Below are 18,960 nucleotides of genomic sequence, written 5' to 3'. Positions count from 1 at the left end.
GCCAGTTTCGGGCAGAAACGAGCCAGTTCAAGAAATGTTTACATTCTTATCCTCAAATGTACAAGATGGCCGCTCATTCCCCTTAACGCATTCATTTTAGGTCTAAAAATGGAACTTTCATTTTAACATTCAAAATGCATACAAAAGCTTTGTTTATATAACAAAGAATTGTAAGCTCTGTAATTCACTTATAACTCAACGCATGACACTCAGATATGGGTTACCTATTTGAAATGCCTTTCTGAAGTATTGTAATAAGCCAAGGTTGATTCTAATATGAAAGATATACATATATGTTTGGCCAATATTTATAAAGCACGTCCAAAGGGAACGTCAGGGGTCAGACTCTGGCAGAACTCCAAAAGCAAAATTGCTGTTTCATACATTGTAATTTTAGTGCTAAGTTCATCAAATCCTCAAGATTTGTTACAAAGTTCTATTTAATTACTAGTTTGTTGTTCAATCAATTTCTTCCTACATATCTAGCATATGTCCCCAGCCCCGAGTTCCTTCTTCCTTCTAAACTCATAAATATGCTTCAGCAATTGTTTTGAAATTTAATGATAATAACTATTAAATAATCATGATACTGATTTATTATAGAATACTATAGTAATTTTGAAAAATGCATTAAAAAAGTTGTCAGACTTTATTGAAATAAAATCTTTTGGGATTCAATGTGATATAGAAATATATTGTTTCGGACAAAACACATTTAGGTGTACGTGTTCATCTATAAAAAACCTTTGGCTTTGTGTTTAGGGGTATGTTGGCTTTATAATAAAAACTAGTAATACTATAACAATTTAATAAAATTGCCAGCAAAGATTGATACATGATCATAGTAGATGGTAGATTCACTCACCTTGGTTTCACATAAGATAGCTGGCTTCAAGCGTCAACACCTTTTCGTTAAAAAGGTATCTATAACCTCACAAGACAAACTAAAACGCTAACATCTATCTAATAAACATGATGCTAACAGTAATCTCATTTCACGTGTTAATGCCGAGCTTTAATAGACAGTCACTTGTAAAAGGACAATATCCAACGTGACCACAGTGTGTGAAAAAAGATTGACTTGGCTCTATGTCAAATTATTTTCTCCTTGAAATTGAATTTTCGTCAAATTTAACAGATGTCAATTCTCTCTAAATGAAAATCGTCAATTTTTTTTCTCGTCAAATTAACTACGTTCACAGCATTTTATCACATCTTGTAATTGTATGAAATAGCATGGTTAATATTATTACAAGTATTCAATTGAATTCCCATAACCTACAGATCTGTCTTCCTCCTTGAATTAAGGAAGAGAATAAATGTTAGATTACAAATTTTCATATTCCATGATTTATAAACGTTATATTGAATGTTAATATACAAATGATCCGCTGAAGTCAGTCATTAAACACAGCGGTCACTCAATCGTATTGATTAATGACTTATATTACGAATTAACTAATTCTTAAATGTCATATTATTGACAGTACGATTCCACACACACACACACACAAAACTAATGTAGCAGCTTATCGTTTTCATTTAACCAAAAAATTTAAAATAGCAATATAATTTGGAATAACAAAGGTAAGTTTTAAAGGATAATTAGGTAGTAAAATATCTAGAGGATGATTCTAAAAGGAAATAATCTCATTGCACAACATATTTAGGATGCTGATAACTGCTTTGCTTCATTCTTAGTCTTACGTAGAGAAATAAATCAAAATGTGTGACTATAATAATGTGAAAGCGGCGATGAAGACTATAAAGAATCATTCATTATTACGAGTGTGGTATGGTGAAATTTCACCAAAAGGACAGGATTCGTGGTCTAGAACGAGGTTTTGCGGAGAATCCTATCTATTTATTTCTACGTGTATCTTAAATACCTTGTAAGATAGTCCCAAATTTCAAGTTAATGTAGTTAGCATCAAGATGTACATCTCTTTTTCTCTCTTTTTTGGAAACATTCTCCGTAATAGAACACCCCTGCTGCCCTATATTTTGTAAATTTTGTTACCCATTTATCGTTCTAGATTTTGTGGTTTAATGACCTATCAATGATTTAGAATCAGTGTACATGTAATATAAATTTACGACATTTCACAGAATTAATATAAGCGAACCTTATTAGAGGTGAAAGTGTTTCTGTTTTCGGATGAGTTTTATGACTTTGTATTTCAGTTGACTCAGTCTCAGCCAGTCGTGACTGATGAAATATAATTATCCGATTTTTATCCGGCTGAGATCCGGATAATTACCGGGTATCATATACTGCCGCGGAAATAAAGAAACTGTCAGCATCTTTTTCCTAGCAAGTCATATCAAATCAATATTTACACAGAAACCTTTTCATGTTTGTAATGTTTTTTGCCATATCGACATCTTAACTTTTTACTTGAGAATTGACTTCATATTTTTTTAGTTTACACTTAAAATAATAAATACCATAAAAAAAATTTAAAAGTTTATCTCAAGCTAGGCTATTCTGATGAAGTCTGAAAACTTTTTGTATCGAAATAGCAAAAGAATACCGAGGTTGTAACACAGGCACCAGTCGTTAATTTTTTTCTCATAATAAAAATATATTAACTGCCTTACTTAATATGCACCTGACGTTATATACATATTTCTCATAAAAAAAATTATACCCCGTACCTTATTAAGTAAGGGGTATATTTTTCATTATGAGAAAAACATATAACGTCTGGTGTCTGTGTTTTTTAACGATAGTATTTGCTATTTAAAAAAAACTAGCCCAAAATATGGCAAAAGAGAATTATTTTGGTGATTTTAGAGAAATATAATTCAAACAGACACATTAAAAACATAAAAATAATAAAAACACCATCTGTTGTATCTCCTAATTTTGCATCTTTTACAAACAAAAGATGTTCGATCCCCCATTGCGGCCCTGTCCTATCTACATGGCCCCGCTCTACCCCTGGAGATCGTGAATTGAACAAACTTGAATCTACATTACCGGAGGATGCTTATACCCAAGTTTCAACATTTCTAGCCAAACATTTTTTTTAAATGTAACAAATTTGCATAAATTTTAAACTAACTCCCCCTGAAAGAGGCGTGGCCCTTTAATCTAAAAAACTTGGATGTTTTGAGTTAAAATTGGTCGAAATTGATGAATGGTTCTAGAAAGAAGTTGAAAATAATAAAATTTACAAACAGGCGGACGACAGAACAAATTGTTAACAGAAAATCTTACTTGAGCTTTCAGCTCGGGTAAGTTACTTATAAAAATAGAAAGGAAAATAAAGGAACAAAAAATAAAAGAAGGGTTCATTTGTATACAAGTGACTTGACATCGCACGCTTGTCAAAGGGTAGAATGTATAAATTAACTATTTTTGACAAGAAATAAAAAATGTTTTCCAGTTTGAATGCAAAAAATTGAACATAAAGCGATACGGCACAGTAATGTGAATGAATTTGTGTGTTAAGGTTCATTTTGTTCGAAATAGATTAAACTCTTCTGAATTCAATAAAACTATATCTAAGAAAATGTACATGTACATGTATGTTGAAATCTGAAAACCATACACTTACAAACTCTCTTCAAACGGCGAATGGACGGTCTGTTTGACGTCATCATCAACAGCTTAGAATCAAGTTATCATGGCTGAAGATGAAGTTATTGAACTCAACGTGCATGGTAAAACTGTACCTTGGGCTTGGGGTCGGTATATAAACAATGCATGTGCCAATTTGTTCTCTGTGTCCGCTAAATGGACGAAAAATACCTTCCGAATATTACTCTTAAATATCCGGCGACTAAGTCTCACTGAAAAGCTGTCATCCAAAATATCGTGGCAAAACATTAACATTAACTTAAAGTTATTTGAACTCAGCGTGGAAAAACTATCCTTAGGGCAGATACATAAACAATACCAATCTGTTCTTAATGTCCGCTTAGTGGGAAGAAAATATGTATCGAATAACAGAGTATCATTTATTGGGCGATTTATCATTTCAAAAATATAAACCCCTTCATACAATTTATTTTTGGTTGATTCATCGTTGTTTTTTTGTTATAACATTAAAGGACAAAAATATAAACTTTTCTTGAACTGATTTGTTTCTGCTAAGCAATAAATTTATATGAAGTTTATATGTTGTTTGGTATGCAAATTACGCATACAAGATCAGAACAATGCCTTACGTAATCATTTACTAAATAGATTAATGTATATCAATGTAATCATTTTAGTGTCAACTCTACAACCATTTGTTGAGAAAAAGTTGAAGCTTGGTCATTGAAGTTGTAGTTTTGTTTCAAAGTGGTGTACCCTATTCTAAAAATGAGTCTGAGAAACGAACAGTTTTCACTAGATATATGTGTCAATAAAGTTATATTTAAATTATATTTTCACTGAAAAATACGTATACATGTATTTTTTTTTAAATTGTTGGACCCCTTATGGTAATGGTAGTTAGATCTAGATCTAATCTAGATCCTTCCACTATCTCGTTTAGGTTTTATGGTTCTTAAATTACGTAATTTTGTAGACATTTCATTATTGGCAATAAAGAGAGAGAGAGCTGGTTCATTTAAGAGGTATTTCTTCAATTGCACTGTACCTTGCACTGTACCTTAAAATTTCATTGATTACTGTGCTTTAAGCCAGACAATGAGAGACGATATTCAAACCTCTTAGTAGGTTGCATTATATAAATGACAGTGAAAGAAAGTGGTATTTTGAACAGAGAACAGGAACATATCCCGATGAAGTGTCAAATTGTTCCATCATTCCGTTACACTCCGAAAACTTACTCCTCTCTTTGATACACCTTCTAATTCTTTCACACATCATCAAATTCCTTGTTACAGCTTTGAATCCCTTGATACAAAAAAAAAATCCCCCACAAACACCGAAAATAGGATAAGACATAGTTAGCCATTTATTAATACCAAGACTGAACAACGAATCCATAGGAGGGTCAATCGGTGTCCATATAGTTGAAGTCGAAATGAACTGGTACTTACAGGCGGACAAATTCCTGATGGGAAAATATCTCTAAAAACAGCTCCAACGCATTGGAAATTTTGAACAAAATTAATATAAAATCTCTGAAAATAAAACTAAAATTAAAGCAAAAAAATAGGTTAAACTTGTAAGTCGTTGGCTAACTTCTGTTGAGTGGTAAACCAAATACCTGCATATTACTGCGATAAACTAAATAGCTAGGGCCCTTAATCTCAAGAACATAACGAAACAACTTAAATACACATTACATTAAGCGACTCGGTCCAGTGGAACAGCTAGGTGACAGACCGCAAATCCAAGGGAGCTCGGTTCGAACCAACCAAACTACACAAACTTTAATTTAAAAAAAAAATAATAATAATTTTAAAAACCCAGTTACTTATTGCTTGAGCTTACTGGATTAGTGCAAGGTATTTTTAAAGAAGTATATATCTGTTCGTGAAATTTTGTGAAGAAAAATAGTTATACGTATGTTATAATATAAATCACACATTAGTTAAATTTTGCATAGAAATTTTACACAACTCGTTTTTGGAATCTTCTTATCGCATTGACAATGACCAATTCCAGAAACGAGGCTAACTTTTCACAGATAAGTAATCTCATTTCTTCTTATACTTGACAAAGTACTTGGATATACAATGAAAGTTCTGATTGCTGTGCTGTCTTTTCTGGGTATAATCGTGGGAACCGCGGTAATCATTTTTATATTATTTCTTGTCTTTCTTTTCAAATGATCATTTACATACTCGATAAGCGTAAGCTGTACAGCTATACATGTACAAGGTTCAATTTGTGTAAATTTGAATTGAAGTACCAAAACCACAAACTCGCTGTGAATGAAATAAATATTTTGGATATCATTACAGTTTTTTTGAGTTTTGTCTGATCCTGTAGATTGCGACCACCTGCATGACAGACGCTGAATGTAGTTCTGGGGAGTGCTGCTTCCGCCATGAGGGGCCATTGATAGTGAGCAGACGACAGTTGATCGCCAGCCTTTTTACGTCAAACCATGGTAACGTCTGAAATACAAAATGTACAACGCCGTTTTTACTGTTGCAATAAATACACACAGGCACCTGACGTTATTCTCATAATAAAAATAAATACCCTATACCTAATAATAAGGGTATAATGTAAGGTATCTATTTTTATTATGAAAAAAAATGTATAACGTCAGGTGCCTGTGTAAATACAGTAACAGTTTACGTACTCTACACTGAAAATGTTAAATATTCATATTTTGTACATACCTGTGAAGGAGTCTGTGAGAAGTTCCAGCTGGAGGGAGACCACTGCAGTGTATTTGACAAAATCAATGGGCATTGCAGCTGCGGCGCAGGCCTGAAGTGTGCATTTGTACCCGACTCTACCACACCAACGACTGGAAAACGGTCCATGGTCTACCCCTCTGTCCCCGGCTCCTATAGATGTACCCCTAGCGTTTGAGAGATGCATACATGTATCGACAATTAATAAAACTCATGCATATTTCTAATATCTTTTAAAAAGGGGTTTTCTTTGTCAGTCAGATGTCTTCATCAGTTCATTTCACCCTTGCGCACCATTTATAGCTAGCCGTGTGTTTTTGAGGATGATCAAAGTGAATAAAATTAAACATTCATGTCTCTAGCTATATTTAAAGCCGGACAGCTTTTCAAAAAGTAACTTTTATAAAAATATTTACCTCCAACAAGTATATTTTTCCCTATATTTCTTACGATTGTAATCGTTATCTAGCTGGACTTCAATCTGCACGATCCAGTTCTAATCAGTTTTTCGATCGGCCAAACCTTCAGCAACCTAAAAAAAGACATGCACGGGCCGCACGAAATGTTTCAAAATCTCAGTATAAAAATAATCATAGCTTTATCTTTTGTCTTACCTATATACTGATGTACCTAGCTAACGATAATTTAATTATTTTTACTTAATATGTGTACACTTCTTACGATTAATTCAATAATTTGTTAAAGAAAGATGTAAATTATAAACCCAAAAATGCTTTCTTTGATGATTCATGCAGGCTAAGGCGTGGCGATCATTGCAGAAAAAAAATTAACATAACTCGCTAACGCTGATTTTTTTATTTGCAATTTTGTTACCTTCATATCCGCATGAAACACCAAAAGAAAGCATTTTATTGTTCAATAGACACTATAGACAATGTGTCTATACTACGCTTGTATTTTAGTGAAAACAAATGCATGTTGCCTACTAAATACCAAGACCTTTACACTGTTACAATTTCACCCATCAGCTTGGCCTCTAATTAAATTCACAAGTCGTCATCTACACAATGCTAAAAACATTTGAAAATTTTAGATAATATGTGCATTCAATGTGCATTCAATAATTTTATTAATTTAATTTAACAAGTATTTTATTCAAGTTTATAAGAATGCATCGGATTGAACAGCAGGTAAAATGCCTACATATGTTTCTCTTAATATATAGTTTTACACAGAATGTATTATTATTGTCATGTACATTTGAGTTTTGTATATAATAGGTTTATACTATAAATAGCATTGGAAGGAGGGGACAACACAAGAAAGAAGAAGAAAAAAACCCAGAAGGAAACTGGGGGAAACAATAAAAATAAAAAAGATATTAATAATAATAATACATGTAATAATCAAATAATAGTAATGAAACGTATAGATTAATTACTGGAGAAAAGAATTAGCTGTTGAGTAGAAAAACACCGAAAATATTGATAACAAAAAATGATTATAGCTTGATATGGAAGAAGAACAAATAAAGAAAAGAAAATAAGGAAAAATGAGAAAAAATATTAATAATTATAAAAAAAAAATAATAATAAAATATAAATGAAATAAAAAACGAGTTCATCTAAGTATTATGGCATAGCAGTCTTATTTCTCCAGATATTAGGGATTAATAATCAACATCGTTTCTACAAATGGAATACTTTGGTGAACAACCTAACATTATTGCCTATTCTATTTCCGGTGTTGTTGCAGCAGAAAAACAACATGCCAAGTGGAGAATCTGAGAAAGTGGACGAATTAAATGAAAAGCTCGACGTATTCGCCAGGGATTTAAAACATGGGTATGAAATAAGCTAAAATTAATTCACTGACTGATGTCACAGTAAACTCGAGCTAGATTTTGGCACGTTTTTTTATATTTTATTTAACTTGTAAACGTAATTGCATAAATGATACCTATACATTCACTGAGCATCGACATTTCATCAGCTTGGGAACAATTTCACAAATTGGATAAAAATACAGTGCCAAAAAATTAACCCTTAAAAATCGTTGTAAATCCTCAAAAAAAATTTTTTTGTTGAAATTTTAATGTACATCTAAATACACTTAAAAGTACCAGAAGACAATAACAATTTCTTAGTTAACACAGAGACTTAAAATAACACTGTTATGTATGTCTCTGGTTAACATCAGTGATCTTTTTCTGTAAACTTACTGTTTGTGAGAGTCAGTGAGGATTATTCAGGTATACAGAAAAACATTCTTTCCAAAAGTTTTTGCTTTGAAGGAGTCTCGGGGGAGAATGTTTCAAACATACGATTTCCTTTAAATTTTTTACAGTGAAATGTCAACTTATGAGTAAACTATGTGCAAAATATAAAGTAAATTGACCGAATAGTTTATCTGTTTGTCAGGCTCAAATTTTGGTCGTATATCTGATTCATCACCGACATTTTATATAGGATTATACAGGAAAATAAAGGTTTTCATTTTCAATTTCATATTTAAAAAATTACAAAGATACGATTTTCTTTAAATTTTCAGCGATGGAAGGTTAACGTATAAGTAATCTATTTGCCAAATTAAAACGAAATTGAGCGGATGGTTTTTAAGCTATCCGTCCTCATAGCTTGATCCTATAAACGTGCCGTGCCAGCCATTTTACATTATAGAATTGTATAAAACAAAAGGATGTTCACGAATCAAATTTGATTTTATTTGTATTAGAAGAAAAAATACATTTCCACTCACACAGAACGTAGAAGGGTCGCGTATATGTTTTTATTTTGCAAATTATAGTTTGATTTTAATTATTGACGCTGTAATAGAAAATGCACGACATTAATTTTTGTGAATTGTTACGTCAGAGTCTCAACTGACGTCATCCTAAGACGTTGACTCCAACGACAATAACGTCGATTTTGAAGAAGCGGCGAAAAAATTAAAATACTTCTGACATTATTCTAATGATTCATTTCACTTAAAATAATTTTTTGATAAGTAATTTTTCTGAAATAAAAACATTATATGATAACCTGTATCATTGACCATTTTACTTTAAATTTGTGTTTTACAACAGTAATGCACAATGCCCTGCACAGAGGGCGCAAAATTTAAAACCCGCTACCGACCTTAATATTTAGTTTTGCTAATTTATAACAAAATGACCTCAATGATAATATCACAACAAGTGGACTATCCACTCAAAACTCTTTTTATTGGTATTTACAAGTATGTATCAGTTAAATTACCAGTAAATGTGTTATCCAAAAGATTGAAATTATTATTTGTAGAGTCCCATATGTTTTGCAAGTGTATGAAGCATACATGAACTTTTTTCAGTATATAGTATATACACTGTACATGTATTTGATTTCGTTATTCTAGGTCTATTGAGGGATCATACAATGTAGCCTTTAGAACGGTGTCCTTGTTACGAATAGTGATTGCACAGTCAAAATGTACCACAGCAAAGTAAGTAGAAATGTTATTTTTATAAAGATGTAGATCTACAGAACTTATAATTTTATGAAAAGTGAAATAGAATAGAGAAAAATTTAAAGTTTATGCAAAAAATACAAGAAATGAGATTGTAACTTCATAAAGTCATAGGTATGATTCTGTATGGCATAATGCTGGTGAATTGTAGAGATGTCATGGAAAGCGTTGTTAAGGAAGGCAAGCAGTTGATCGCTGCTCAACAGTCAGAAACAGCTGTCGGAAATATGGTGAGGAGAGTTCTAAAGATCATTAGAGAAGAGTATGCAAGGTAAGTTATTTTAAGAATAAAAAATGATGACAGAGTAAGGTTTTTTTTCACTAGAATGAGGAAAAAACAAGTTCACATTAAAATTCATTCTCAAATGTATTTCTTTTTCTCCTTTGTCAACTAGTGCTCTGAGGGGGAAGTCAGAGGAAGGTGACCCACAGGAGTCTTTACATGCAAGTTTTATTTGTTTTTGTAATTTTTGTACATCGTTTTACATACACATAAGCTTAGGTATCACAAACTCAGTGGGACCAAAAGAGCACTTTGTGAGATACATGTATCCAAGAATTTTAGATATTAATGAAGTTTCAAGTTTGAATAAAATAGTTTGAATAAAATGCATTGGGACCTAAACATCTTATGTCTATTATCATAGTATTTGATTTACATCAATTTTTGTGATACCTATTATTAATGTTTTGTTGTATTGTACTGGTAATTGACAGAATAAAAGTTTATGTGTTGTATTGTACTGGTAATTGACAGAATAAAAGTTTATGGAAATAATATAACTTTTTAAAAATGTAAATACATGAAATAGTTGGTGTTATGTTAACAAAATGCTGAACACAGGGTGTCATATTATGTATGGTGAAGAAAAAAATTTATGAGAGCCGTCTTTATCTTGAAAAATATTTTGTTTTGTAGAAAATGTTACTAGCAGAGGGTCAAATTAAGGATTTCAGTCAGCCTGTGCCCAATCTAAAGGTAAATCTTTGCCTTTTGTTCTAAACAATGGAGCACCAACACATTGTACAAATATGATAAATATACCTAAATTTACTTTAATGATATCAGCATAAGCATTTTATTAATCATTTTATTAACTGTTTTAACTTTAATTTTTTTTTCAATTTCAGGCTACAGTTTTAGATGCAATTAATGAGCTTATCATAGAGCTTGAGAACAGGTATAGCTAAAAAAATATTTAAAAACTATATATAACTATAATTTTGAAATACAAGTTACATGTAACAATTATTGCTGCTTGCTTGACGCAAGGATTTATGTTTGAAATATTCAGCAGTTTTATGACTCAAGTTTTATTTTTCTTCTAGTGCAGACAACATCGCTGGACAAGCTTTGGAACACATACATGCCAATGAAGTCATATTAACAGCAGGAAAATCAAGAACAGTTGAGGCATTCCTAAAGGTGAATGAATCTGTGGAATTTACTTTATCAAAATTGTGTTGAATAGATTACATCAAAAATCACTCTGTTGTGTGAATTCTTGTTATGCATTATGCAATAAAGGAAGACAAATCTCATTGTAATGTGATAGTCAGACCAGTTTCAAATACCGGCGCCAGATAGCTCAGTTGGTAGAGCACCTGACTAGAGATGCAGGGGGCCCGGGTTCGAAACCCGGTCTGGTCCGTCATTATTTCTCCCATCCCGTTACATTTGGTGCCGTGACCAACCCCTGGAACTGACAGGTGAACTCCTGCCAGGGGAAGAGCCTGGGGTGATCTTCAGGGACGAAGATCATTTAAGGGGGGAGGATTGTGACGGTCAGACCGGTTCGAATACCGGCGCCAGATAGCTCAGTTGGTAGAGCACCTGACTAGAGATTCAGGGGGCCCGGGTTCGAAACCCGGTCTGGTCCGTCATTATTTCTCCCATCCCGTTACAGTAACATAATTTACAAAATTATAATCAACAATGAACAAAACGATAAAAAAGAAACTATGAACTATGAACAAAATTAATTCTAGAACAGAAACCTTTTGGTTATCAAATGAAAACAAATACTACCATTTCTTTATCAGTTTATTAATGTTTAACATTTAAATTATAAGTCTGCTTGACTTCTAATGAAATAATTGAGTCATTTTTACATCTGCTGTTATTACAGAAAGCTGCAAAGAAAAGAAAGTTTCAAGTCATGGTGGTAGAGTGTGCACCCTTTTACCATGTAAGCAATCTTCTTTTTTAAAAAAGGATCATAAATGTGTTTAAAACGTGATTTTCTTGTGTACTATAACAAAGGCATGAAAAATTTATTGATCGATTATTTTTCTTGTGTATTTTTATATCGTTAAAGTTGATATTTTATATACACATATATTTCAAGTTGCTTGTATAGATGTATAAGTTTTACAATTCCCAGTAACTGAATCCAAACAAAAAGAAGTTAATACATTGTACCAGTATACTGGTATATTATTTAGTAATATTAAAATTTACATGGTATATGAGATGCTGGTCACACAAAAACATAATTTGTGCCACAGAGCATCATGTCAATACAGTTGATGGTTATGCAATAATTACAATTAAAAAAAAAAATAGTTGTATAACTTCAGTGAAATCTGAGTGATGTATACATTGTGTTGAATAAGTGGACAGGATTACAAATGTTTTTATTTGTATTTGTATGTATAAACAACATTCTATGTACTACATGTATTGACTATTATCAGGGTCAAGCACTGGCGATGAGTCTGGCTCGAGCTAACATAGAAACTACGGTCATCAATGACTCAGCTGTGTTTGCCATCATGTCCAGGGTCAACAAGGTCATTATTGGGACCCATACAGTGATGGCCAATGGAGGGTAAGCTACATGCATACCACAGAGCTCTTTCAGTAAGCCATCTTCAAAATGTTAAGTCTTATTTTTACGTTCATCACTCTATTGTGTGATGGAACTTAATCACAAAACCTTGATGCTGTGAAAATGCCAATGTGCTTGTATATAAGGTAAAATAAAATGATAAGATAAGATCATTGGTGTCTTTTTCTGTAATAAATGACTTTCTTGTAATGATATTATCCTTGTGAATAGATACATTTATGTACCAGTACCAATAATTGATATTCTTTTCGGCACAAAATTATGAAGTTGGACGTGACTTAGATGTTAAGATTTCAGCCGCCTAGGCTTAATGAAAGCAGTTTTGTTATTAAGGTTAAAAGCTATCAATGGAAGCCATGCGATAGCCCTGGCTGCCAAACACTACTCAGTGCCGGTAAGTATAGAAACTTGTGTACATGTTTGAGCTCTCTTTGCCAGGTTTCCAGCAATATTTATTCAATAGAGAGTTACATATTATATCATATTGTAGCATTTCTGAGCTTTGAAGTGAAAACATTTAAACAATATTTATACAATACTTGTACTGAAATAAATTTTGAGATTTCTATAATTGTAGTTTTCTCGTATCAAGCTATAATATATTCATCAAATATGTCTTCTTTTACAGCTCCTGGTTTGTGCTGCAATGTTTAAATTATCTCCAAAATATTTATGTTCTTATGACCAGGTAAGCTAGAACAAGGAAAATGGGGTTGTCTAACTTGTCTTTCTTATACCTTACTTATTTATTCAAGAAGAAAATTTGTCTCCCATTTCAAAACTCATAAGACATGAAACACACTTTTTTTAGGATGCATTCAACAAGTTTGTAAGCCCCAAGGATGTAATGAATTTTGAGGAGGGAGAGATTGCCTCTAGAGCTCAGATTGATAACCCAGTGTTTGACTATGTCCCTCCAGAGCTAGTGACTCTCTATGTATCCAACATGTAAGTTTAATTTATCTTGAATGGGTAAAATAAGACCCCAGTATTTTTGCATTCTTTGATTGTGTTTCAATTTCTTATTTATCATAAAACCACATGATAATTTTCAATAAAAAAAAATTGAGGGCCATAAGTGTATTTTATGAAACTTGAAACTTAATGTTTGAATTATGGAAATGTTTGATACAGTAATGTTTTGTATTGTTTTCAGCGGTGGAAATGCTCCCTCTTATGTGTACAGACTTTTAAGTGAATTCTATCATCCGGATGACCATGAACTTTGAACGACATTAACTGTGACTATAGGGTTGGTATAAGGGGAATAAATATAATACATAGAAGACAGTTTTTGTCTATTTTATTCTAAGTTCTAAATGCTGCAGCTTCAAAGTTGTAATTTTTATTCTGGTACAACTTGTAGTAAATTGAAAAGTTCGTCGATAAGTATAGATGTGCTTCACTAGTAGCAACAATTACCTCTTATGATCCTGGAAAAAGTACTGCGTGGCCGGTCTACAATATACATGTATAGACTCAAAACAGATTAAAATTCTGGTAAATGTAAAAACACCATTAAGCTCGTGGTGATGGTTCATGCTGGTATGAATTCAGGTACTGTAGCAAGCATGGCATAAATGCTGTGTCAGCATGTGTAAGTACGTTGTACATTAATTTTTTTTTTTTTTGTAGTGGTGCTACTTATCTTAAAATTCATTTGAGTTAGTTTTTGCATGGTGAATTCTGAGAAAATCTTTTTTTTTTTTTTGCAAATATAAAGTTCCTTGATAAGGAAATGTTTAGCACAATATAAAACATTGATTAAAATAAAGTACAGGTGTGCAATTACCTGAACAAGTATTCTTCTGTAGATTGGAAAGAATGAAAAATCATATCACTGTTCTTTTTTTGTTGCAATTTTTTAAAACAATCATGCAGAAAAGATCACTCAACTTTAGTTTGAATTATTTTATTTTTTTAAAGTCTGTATAAAATTCATGAAATAAAAATAGTTATCAAAAGTCAGGAATGTTGTTATGGTACACGTAAATGAATTGACAGAGAAGATAATTAGAGTTAACAGCACTATGATTAATTAATAATCAACACCACAATAAGACAAAACCTCAAACCTTATGTCAGTAACAAACTACATGTCATTTATACATACACAGTAAAATAGAAATTAAGTCAGTTGGTTCGCAATTGGTTTAATACCAAAAAATTTTGTAATTTATTTAATGTGTAAAGAAATGAAAGATTCAAGGTTATTTTTTTCTGATCACAAGTACATGTATTAACATTTTAAAACATGTACATGTTTATAAATATTTCAGCATAATTTAATCCTTTTTATCCCAAACATTTTAGGAGGTCTTTTTATTGTATGAAAGATGAACAATTTTGTTTGCATTCTAGCTAGAATTATAAAATTTTGTAATAAACCAGCGTTGAACATATAAACAAATAAAATGCATGTATGTATTGCTTTGTATTCAATGATGCATACATATTTTTTTTCACACAGTGCATATAGAGTAAAACATTTCCATTTGGGAACAGAGTTTAAATGGAAAAAAATATTGCAAGGTTCAAAAAATGACAACTGAGGTTTAGGAATGAAAGAAAACAATTCAGATCAAATGTTAAAAAGAAAATATCATAAGGTTGATCATAATGATAGTGCAAATGCTGCAAAATTGGAAATGAAATCAATACATGCATATCTAGTTCATAGCAGTAACAGACCTATGACAGATTAGACAAGCAAAGAATTCCATATTCAATACAGTTCAACATTTTTCTGCATTTTCTTCAGAGATTTAAACTGCAGAATATTGTTTTATTGAATAATGGAATGTATTAAGTTAACCAAAAGGAAAAAATTAACATAAAATTGAATACTGTTTTCTTTGTTCTCGGGAGTATTTCATTTTACTGTATATGGCAGCATGGAATTTCATGCAGTGTCTTTTTTTTTCTTTTCCAAAATGCCAAAATCAAAATACTACTTTGATAATAAATATGCAATACAAATTTCACATTTAAAAAAAAAAAGGGGGGGGGGGGTATAAAGTATGCTCAAGTAACTCAATTCTGTAAAATGTAAGTATTTGGAGGGAAGAATTCTGAACACAACCATTTTCTTTTGAAATACATTTACAAATGTAACAACATCTTTTCATATTTATTTATCACAGACTTCAACAACTACTATCATACATAAACAAACTCACCAAATCTCAACTTTTTGCTTTTAAGTAAAAACCCTGTATTCAATAACGATGAAAGATGAGATTTCTAATTAAAATTAAGTTTCTATTCGGAACAAGGGTACTCTAACAAATACTGGTACTAGTTAATGTACCGTACAACCAAAATTACTTTTAAGAACTTGGTTTTAGGAGGAAAAACAGCATGGCAATGTAAAATTAACCAAGTTGCAGCAACAAGATATGTTCTATAACTAAAAAAATTAAAATATGTACAATTGGCCATTTTTGTATTAATATATACAAATATCATAAAATCTTCAAACATGATTAATAGAAAAATTGTTTTTTATCCATCTGTATAAACTCTGAAATGTCCAACATAAAATGTAGCATCTTTTAGATTTTTAAATTGATTTTTAAGTAGCAAATATACTTTTTTTCTGTAAAATGACGTTGAAAAATGTATCTATCAGCATACAGTTGGTTTTCGTTCAACAAGAGCATTCCATGGTTTCAATAGAGATGATAAAAAATACAAAAGCATTCTTAGTAAATAAATTGCACACATTCACACTTTAAATACATGGTTAGTGAAGCAATTATTGATAAAATATGATTTTATATACATTAACAGTAATATTATATGAACTATTATTGGCATATCTTTCTAATTGTTCTTAAAAATTGTCATATGGCATTGTTTACATATATTACGTTTGCATATCAAACTAAGAAATCTTGTACATGTACATGTACATGTATCACAATTCATTGATGGTATCAAATCGGTAACAAAAACGATGTTGATAAAATTGGTGCCATATTCAAACACTTAGTCTTTTCTTTCAATTGAAAATATTTTATATAACAATAATACAATTGGTTTGTATAAACAACACTCATTTGTCCCAATGGCATATGTAACAAGATGGCGACTGATGGATGAAAAATTGGACGGCAGGCAGTTGGAATTCTTTGTTCTTGTAGCATAAAGTCATCAACAATAATAACCACACACGCACACACATAATCATATATATATAACAATATTCAAATCTAATTAAAAAATATAATAAATGCAAAAGAATGGTTCGGATTTCTGGTATATACTGTTCAGACAAAAACTGTCCCCATTGGTGATATACTTTGATTGTATGCATACATATGTAAATATATATATGTAATCGGCATGCAGGTTAGATAATACTACATAAAAGGCACGCTGCTAATTTGCATAGAATAGCTATAATGATTGAAGATTATTAAAAGGACAATGGTTACAATATCAGTAGCTGATACATTGTCCAAATCAGCAGTTGAGGGGTTTCAATGGTAACTGGTAATAATCTTATAGATCTGCCATTAAATAAGAATTGTGCAGGTTAGTAACTAAATTAATACAAAATGAATATCTAATTTTTTTGTAAAGAGCAAGAATTTTGTTCAGGATTGTCAAAATTGGATTTCATTTCTCCCTTTCTTGTGCATAGTCAAGATTAGAGTTTGGTAAGAGCAGATAACAATCACAAAAAATAAATATTTCAACAACTAGAAAATGGAATTCATCAGTCTGGAATGCATAGTCAATTGATATTGGATTTCAATCTACGGGAATTGATAGCTTGATATGAGTTCAATGAAACTATATATTCATTAAATATAAAAATATATATGCCATGATAATTAATAAAAATAAAATGAAAAAAATATCAGTATCCTTTCTTTCAAAAAACCACTCTACTTGAGATAAAAAATAATTGTCTTTGAGTACTTTGTTTTGGATTCTTTCTGAGCAGATGCCATTATAAATCAGCATGGGACAGTTCCACGAGGGCTAAGGCCGAGATCCACTTGTCAGTCTGTTGGCTCAGGGTCATTTCCCCGATTTCTTCGCCGTTGGGTTCGACTTTGACATTGGACATAGGTTGCAGTTCTGTCACGGTATACTCATGGTTATATGGCTCCGAATTGTAGAGTTCCACTTGCGGAATAGTGTCCTTGTGATCAATATGATAATCCTCTGGCACCACTGGATATTGCATCTCATAATCGTTTCTTGGCGGCTGCATATTATAATTGTAATGGTGGTAATCATGATAATACAGGGGCATCTTGTAGTCAGCTATTAGCGGGGGATTATACGCCGAGTGGTCCACGACAGTCATGGGGTCGTACTTGATTTCCTCTTTGACGGGGGACTGGTACATCGTATTATTGTTAACATTGTTGTTGTTGTTGTTATTTATCGGCTGGATGTTCTCGTTTGTGACTGGGGCCGTGTACTTGGGCTCAGGGTCCTCCACTGGTTTGATTTTCTGTTCAGGTTGAGATTCTTCGACAGGTGAACCGTCACTTAGTCTTTTCGTTGGTTTGCGATTTCTTGCCCTGTTTCCGGACCGGTCTTGGCGAGATATAATTTGACTGCAAAATTCAAAAACAACCACAATGAACCAGTTTCGAAAATTAAGATTTTCAAATTTTCATGAACCATCACTGGTGAGATGTATAAAACTGCTCTTACATTTGGAGCCACTCTCGGACTTCTGAGCTAGTTTCCTGTTCACGTAGAGCTATCAGATCTTTGATTGAGACTTCGGGGCCTACTCGGACCAGTGTGGCACAGGGATGGTCAGAACAGTGCCGATTTGCGTGTGTAAACCGACTGGAGCAACCTGAATGATGACAAGTTATACAGATTAAAAAACAATTCTTTGGTGTATCTTAATCTACAAATATTTTTTAAAGAGTTATTTTTTTTTTAAAAATAAATTCAGTAACATATTATCAACTGTTTATTTAATATTTCACCTTGCCTATCTAAACTCTTCTATGAATATTAATCACCGTAGTTGGAAAGAGTGTCAATGTAAAATGATTGTCAATACAGTGCAAGTTATACAATGTGCGTTGAACTAGTATACAAGTTAAGCTTTGCATTTGCGCGCAAACTGATTTCTACTTCTTGGAAATCAATATATAGACACTCCTGGAAGCATGTACCTGTTTCTGAACACATGAATGGTTTCTCCCCGGTATGGAGACGTTGGTGCGTTTTCAGTTGGCCGCTCTGACAGAAGGCCTTCTCACAACCAGGGTAGTCGCATCCATACGGCCGCTCACCTGAAAAACCAAGACAGATAACTCTAAATCTCAAATTTGTTTTATATTAGGCAAGGATCGAGATAAAAAAGGCACATGACATAGCAAAA

General features: G+C 32.1%; 3 protein-coding genes across 3 annotated transcripts in view; 2 read left to right on the top strand and 1 right to left on the bottom strand.

The window, feature by feature from the left end:
• Window positions 1–5,545: 5,545 nt before the first annotated feature.
• Window positions 5,546–6,503, top strand: LOC128165360 (uncharacterized). Its single transcript, XM_052829778.1, has 3 exons — window positions 5,546–5,697; window positions 5,900–6,020; window positions 6,267–6,503. Exons 1-3 carry the CDS (start codon window positions 5,644–5,646, stop codon window positions 6,452–6,454), a joined length of 363 nt encoding a protein of 120 aa, XP_052685738.1. The 5' UTR covers window positions 5,546–5,643; the 3' UTR covers window positions 6,455–6,503.
• A 1,456-nt stretch (window positions 6,504–7,959) lies between these two features.
• On the top strand, window positions 7,960–13,879 carry LOC128165355 (translation initiation factor eIF-2B subunit beta-like). Its single transcript, XM_052829772.1, has 13 exons — window positions 7,960–8,081; window positions 9,631–9,717; window positions 9,893–10,012; window positions 10,137–10,185; window positions 10,661–10,720; window positions 10,873–10,922; window positions 11,071–11,167; window positions 11,871–11,930; window positions 12,439–12,572; window positions 12,927–12,987; window positions 13,222–13,281; window positions 13,405–13,541; window positions 13,750–13,879. The coding sequence occupies exons 1-13, from the start codon at window positions 8,005–8,007 to the stop codon at window positions 13,820–13,822; spliced, it is 1,065 nt and encodes a 354-aa protein (XP_052685732.1). The 5' UTR covers window positions 7,960–8,004; the 3' UTR covers window positions 13,823–13,879.
• A 610-nt stretch (window positions 13,880–14,489) lies between these two features.
• The window catches only part of LOC128165353 (zinc finger protein 367-like), an 8,551-nt gene continuing 4,080 nt past the window's right edge, over window positions 14,490–18,960 (bottom strand). The window contains exons 2-4 of the mRNA XM_052829769.1: window positions 18,752–18,871; window positions 18,273–18,423; window positions 14,490–18,172 (exon numbers count right to left, since the gene is read on the bottom strand). Of these exons, the coding sequence (XP_052685729.1) occupies window positions 17,554–18,172; window positions 18,273–18,423; window positions 18,752–18,871 (890 nt within the window). The 3' untranslated portion in view covers window positions 14,490–17,553. The remainder of the gene's footprint in view (window positions 18,173–18,272; window positions 18,424–18,751; window positions 18,872–18,960) is intronic.

This window comes from Crassostrea angulata, chromosome 10 (genome assembly GCF_025612915.1).
Source record: "Crassostrea angulata isolate pt1a10 chromosome 10, ASM2561291v2, whole genome shotgun sequence".
Classification (NCBI taxonomy): Eukaryota; Metazoa; Mollusca; class Bivalvia; order Ostreida; family Ostreidae; genus Magallana; species Magallana angulata.
This window is presented reverse-complemented; position numbering and strand designations above follow the sequence as displayed.

Bases quoted from the DNA above. Each gene is read 5' to 3' on its own strand.
- LOC128165360 (XM_052829778.1), top strand. From the start codon at position 5,644: ATGAAAGTTCTGATTGCTGTGCTGTCTTTTCTGGGTATAATCGTGGGA. The intron at 5,698-5,899 runs GTAATCATTTTT...CTGATCCTGTAG, and splicing joins GTATAATCGTGGGAACCGCG to ATTGCGACCACCTGCATGAC. The intron at 6,021-6,266 runs GTAACGTCTGAA...ATACCTGTGAAG, and splicing joins CCTTTTTACGTCAAACCATG to GAGTCTGTGAGAAGTTCCAG.
- LOC128165355 (XM_052829772.1), top strand. From the start codon at position 8,005: ATGCCAAGTGGAGAATCTGAGAAAGTGGACGAATTAAATGAAAAGCTC. The intron at 10,923-11,070 runs GTATAGCTAAAA...TTTTTCTTCTAG, and splicing joins ATCATAGAGCTTGAGAACAG to TGCAGACAACATCGCTGGAC. The intron at 12,988-13,221 runs GTAAGTATAGAA...CTTCTTTTACAG, and splicing joins CCAAACACTACTCAGTGCCG to CTCCTGGTTTGTGCTGCAAT.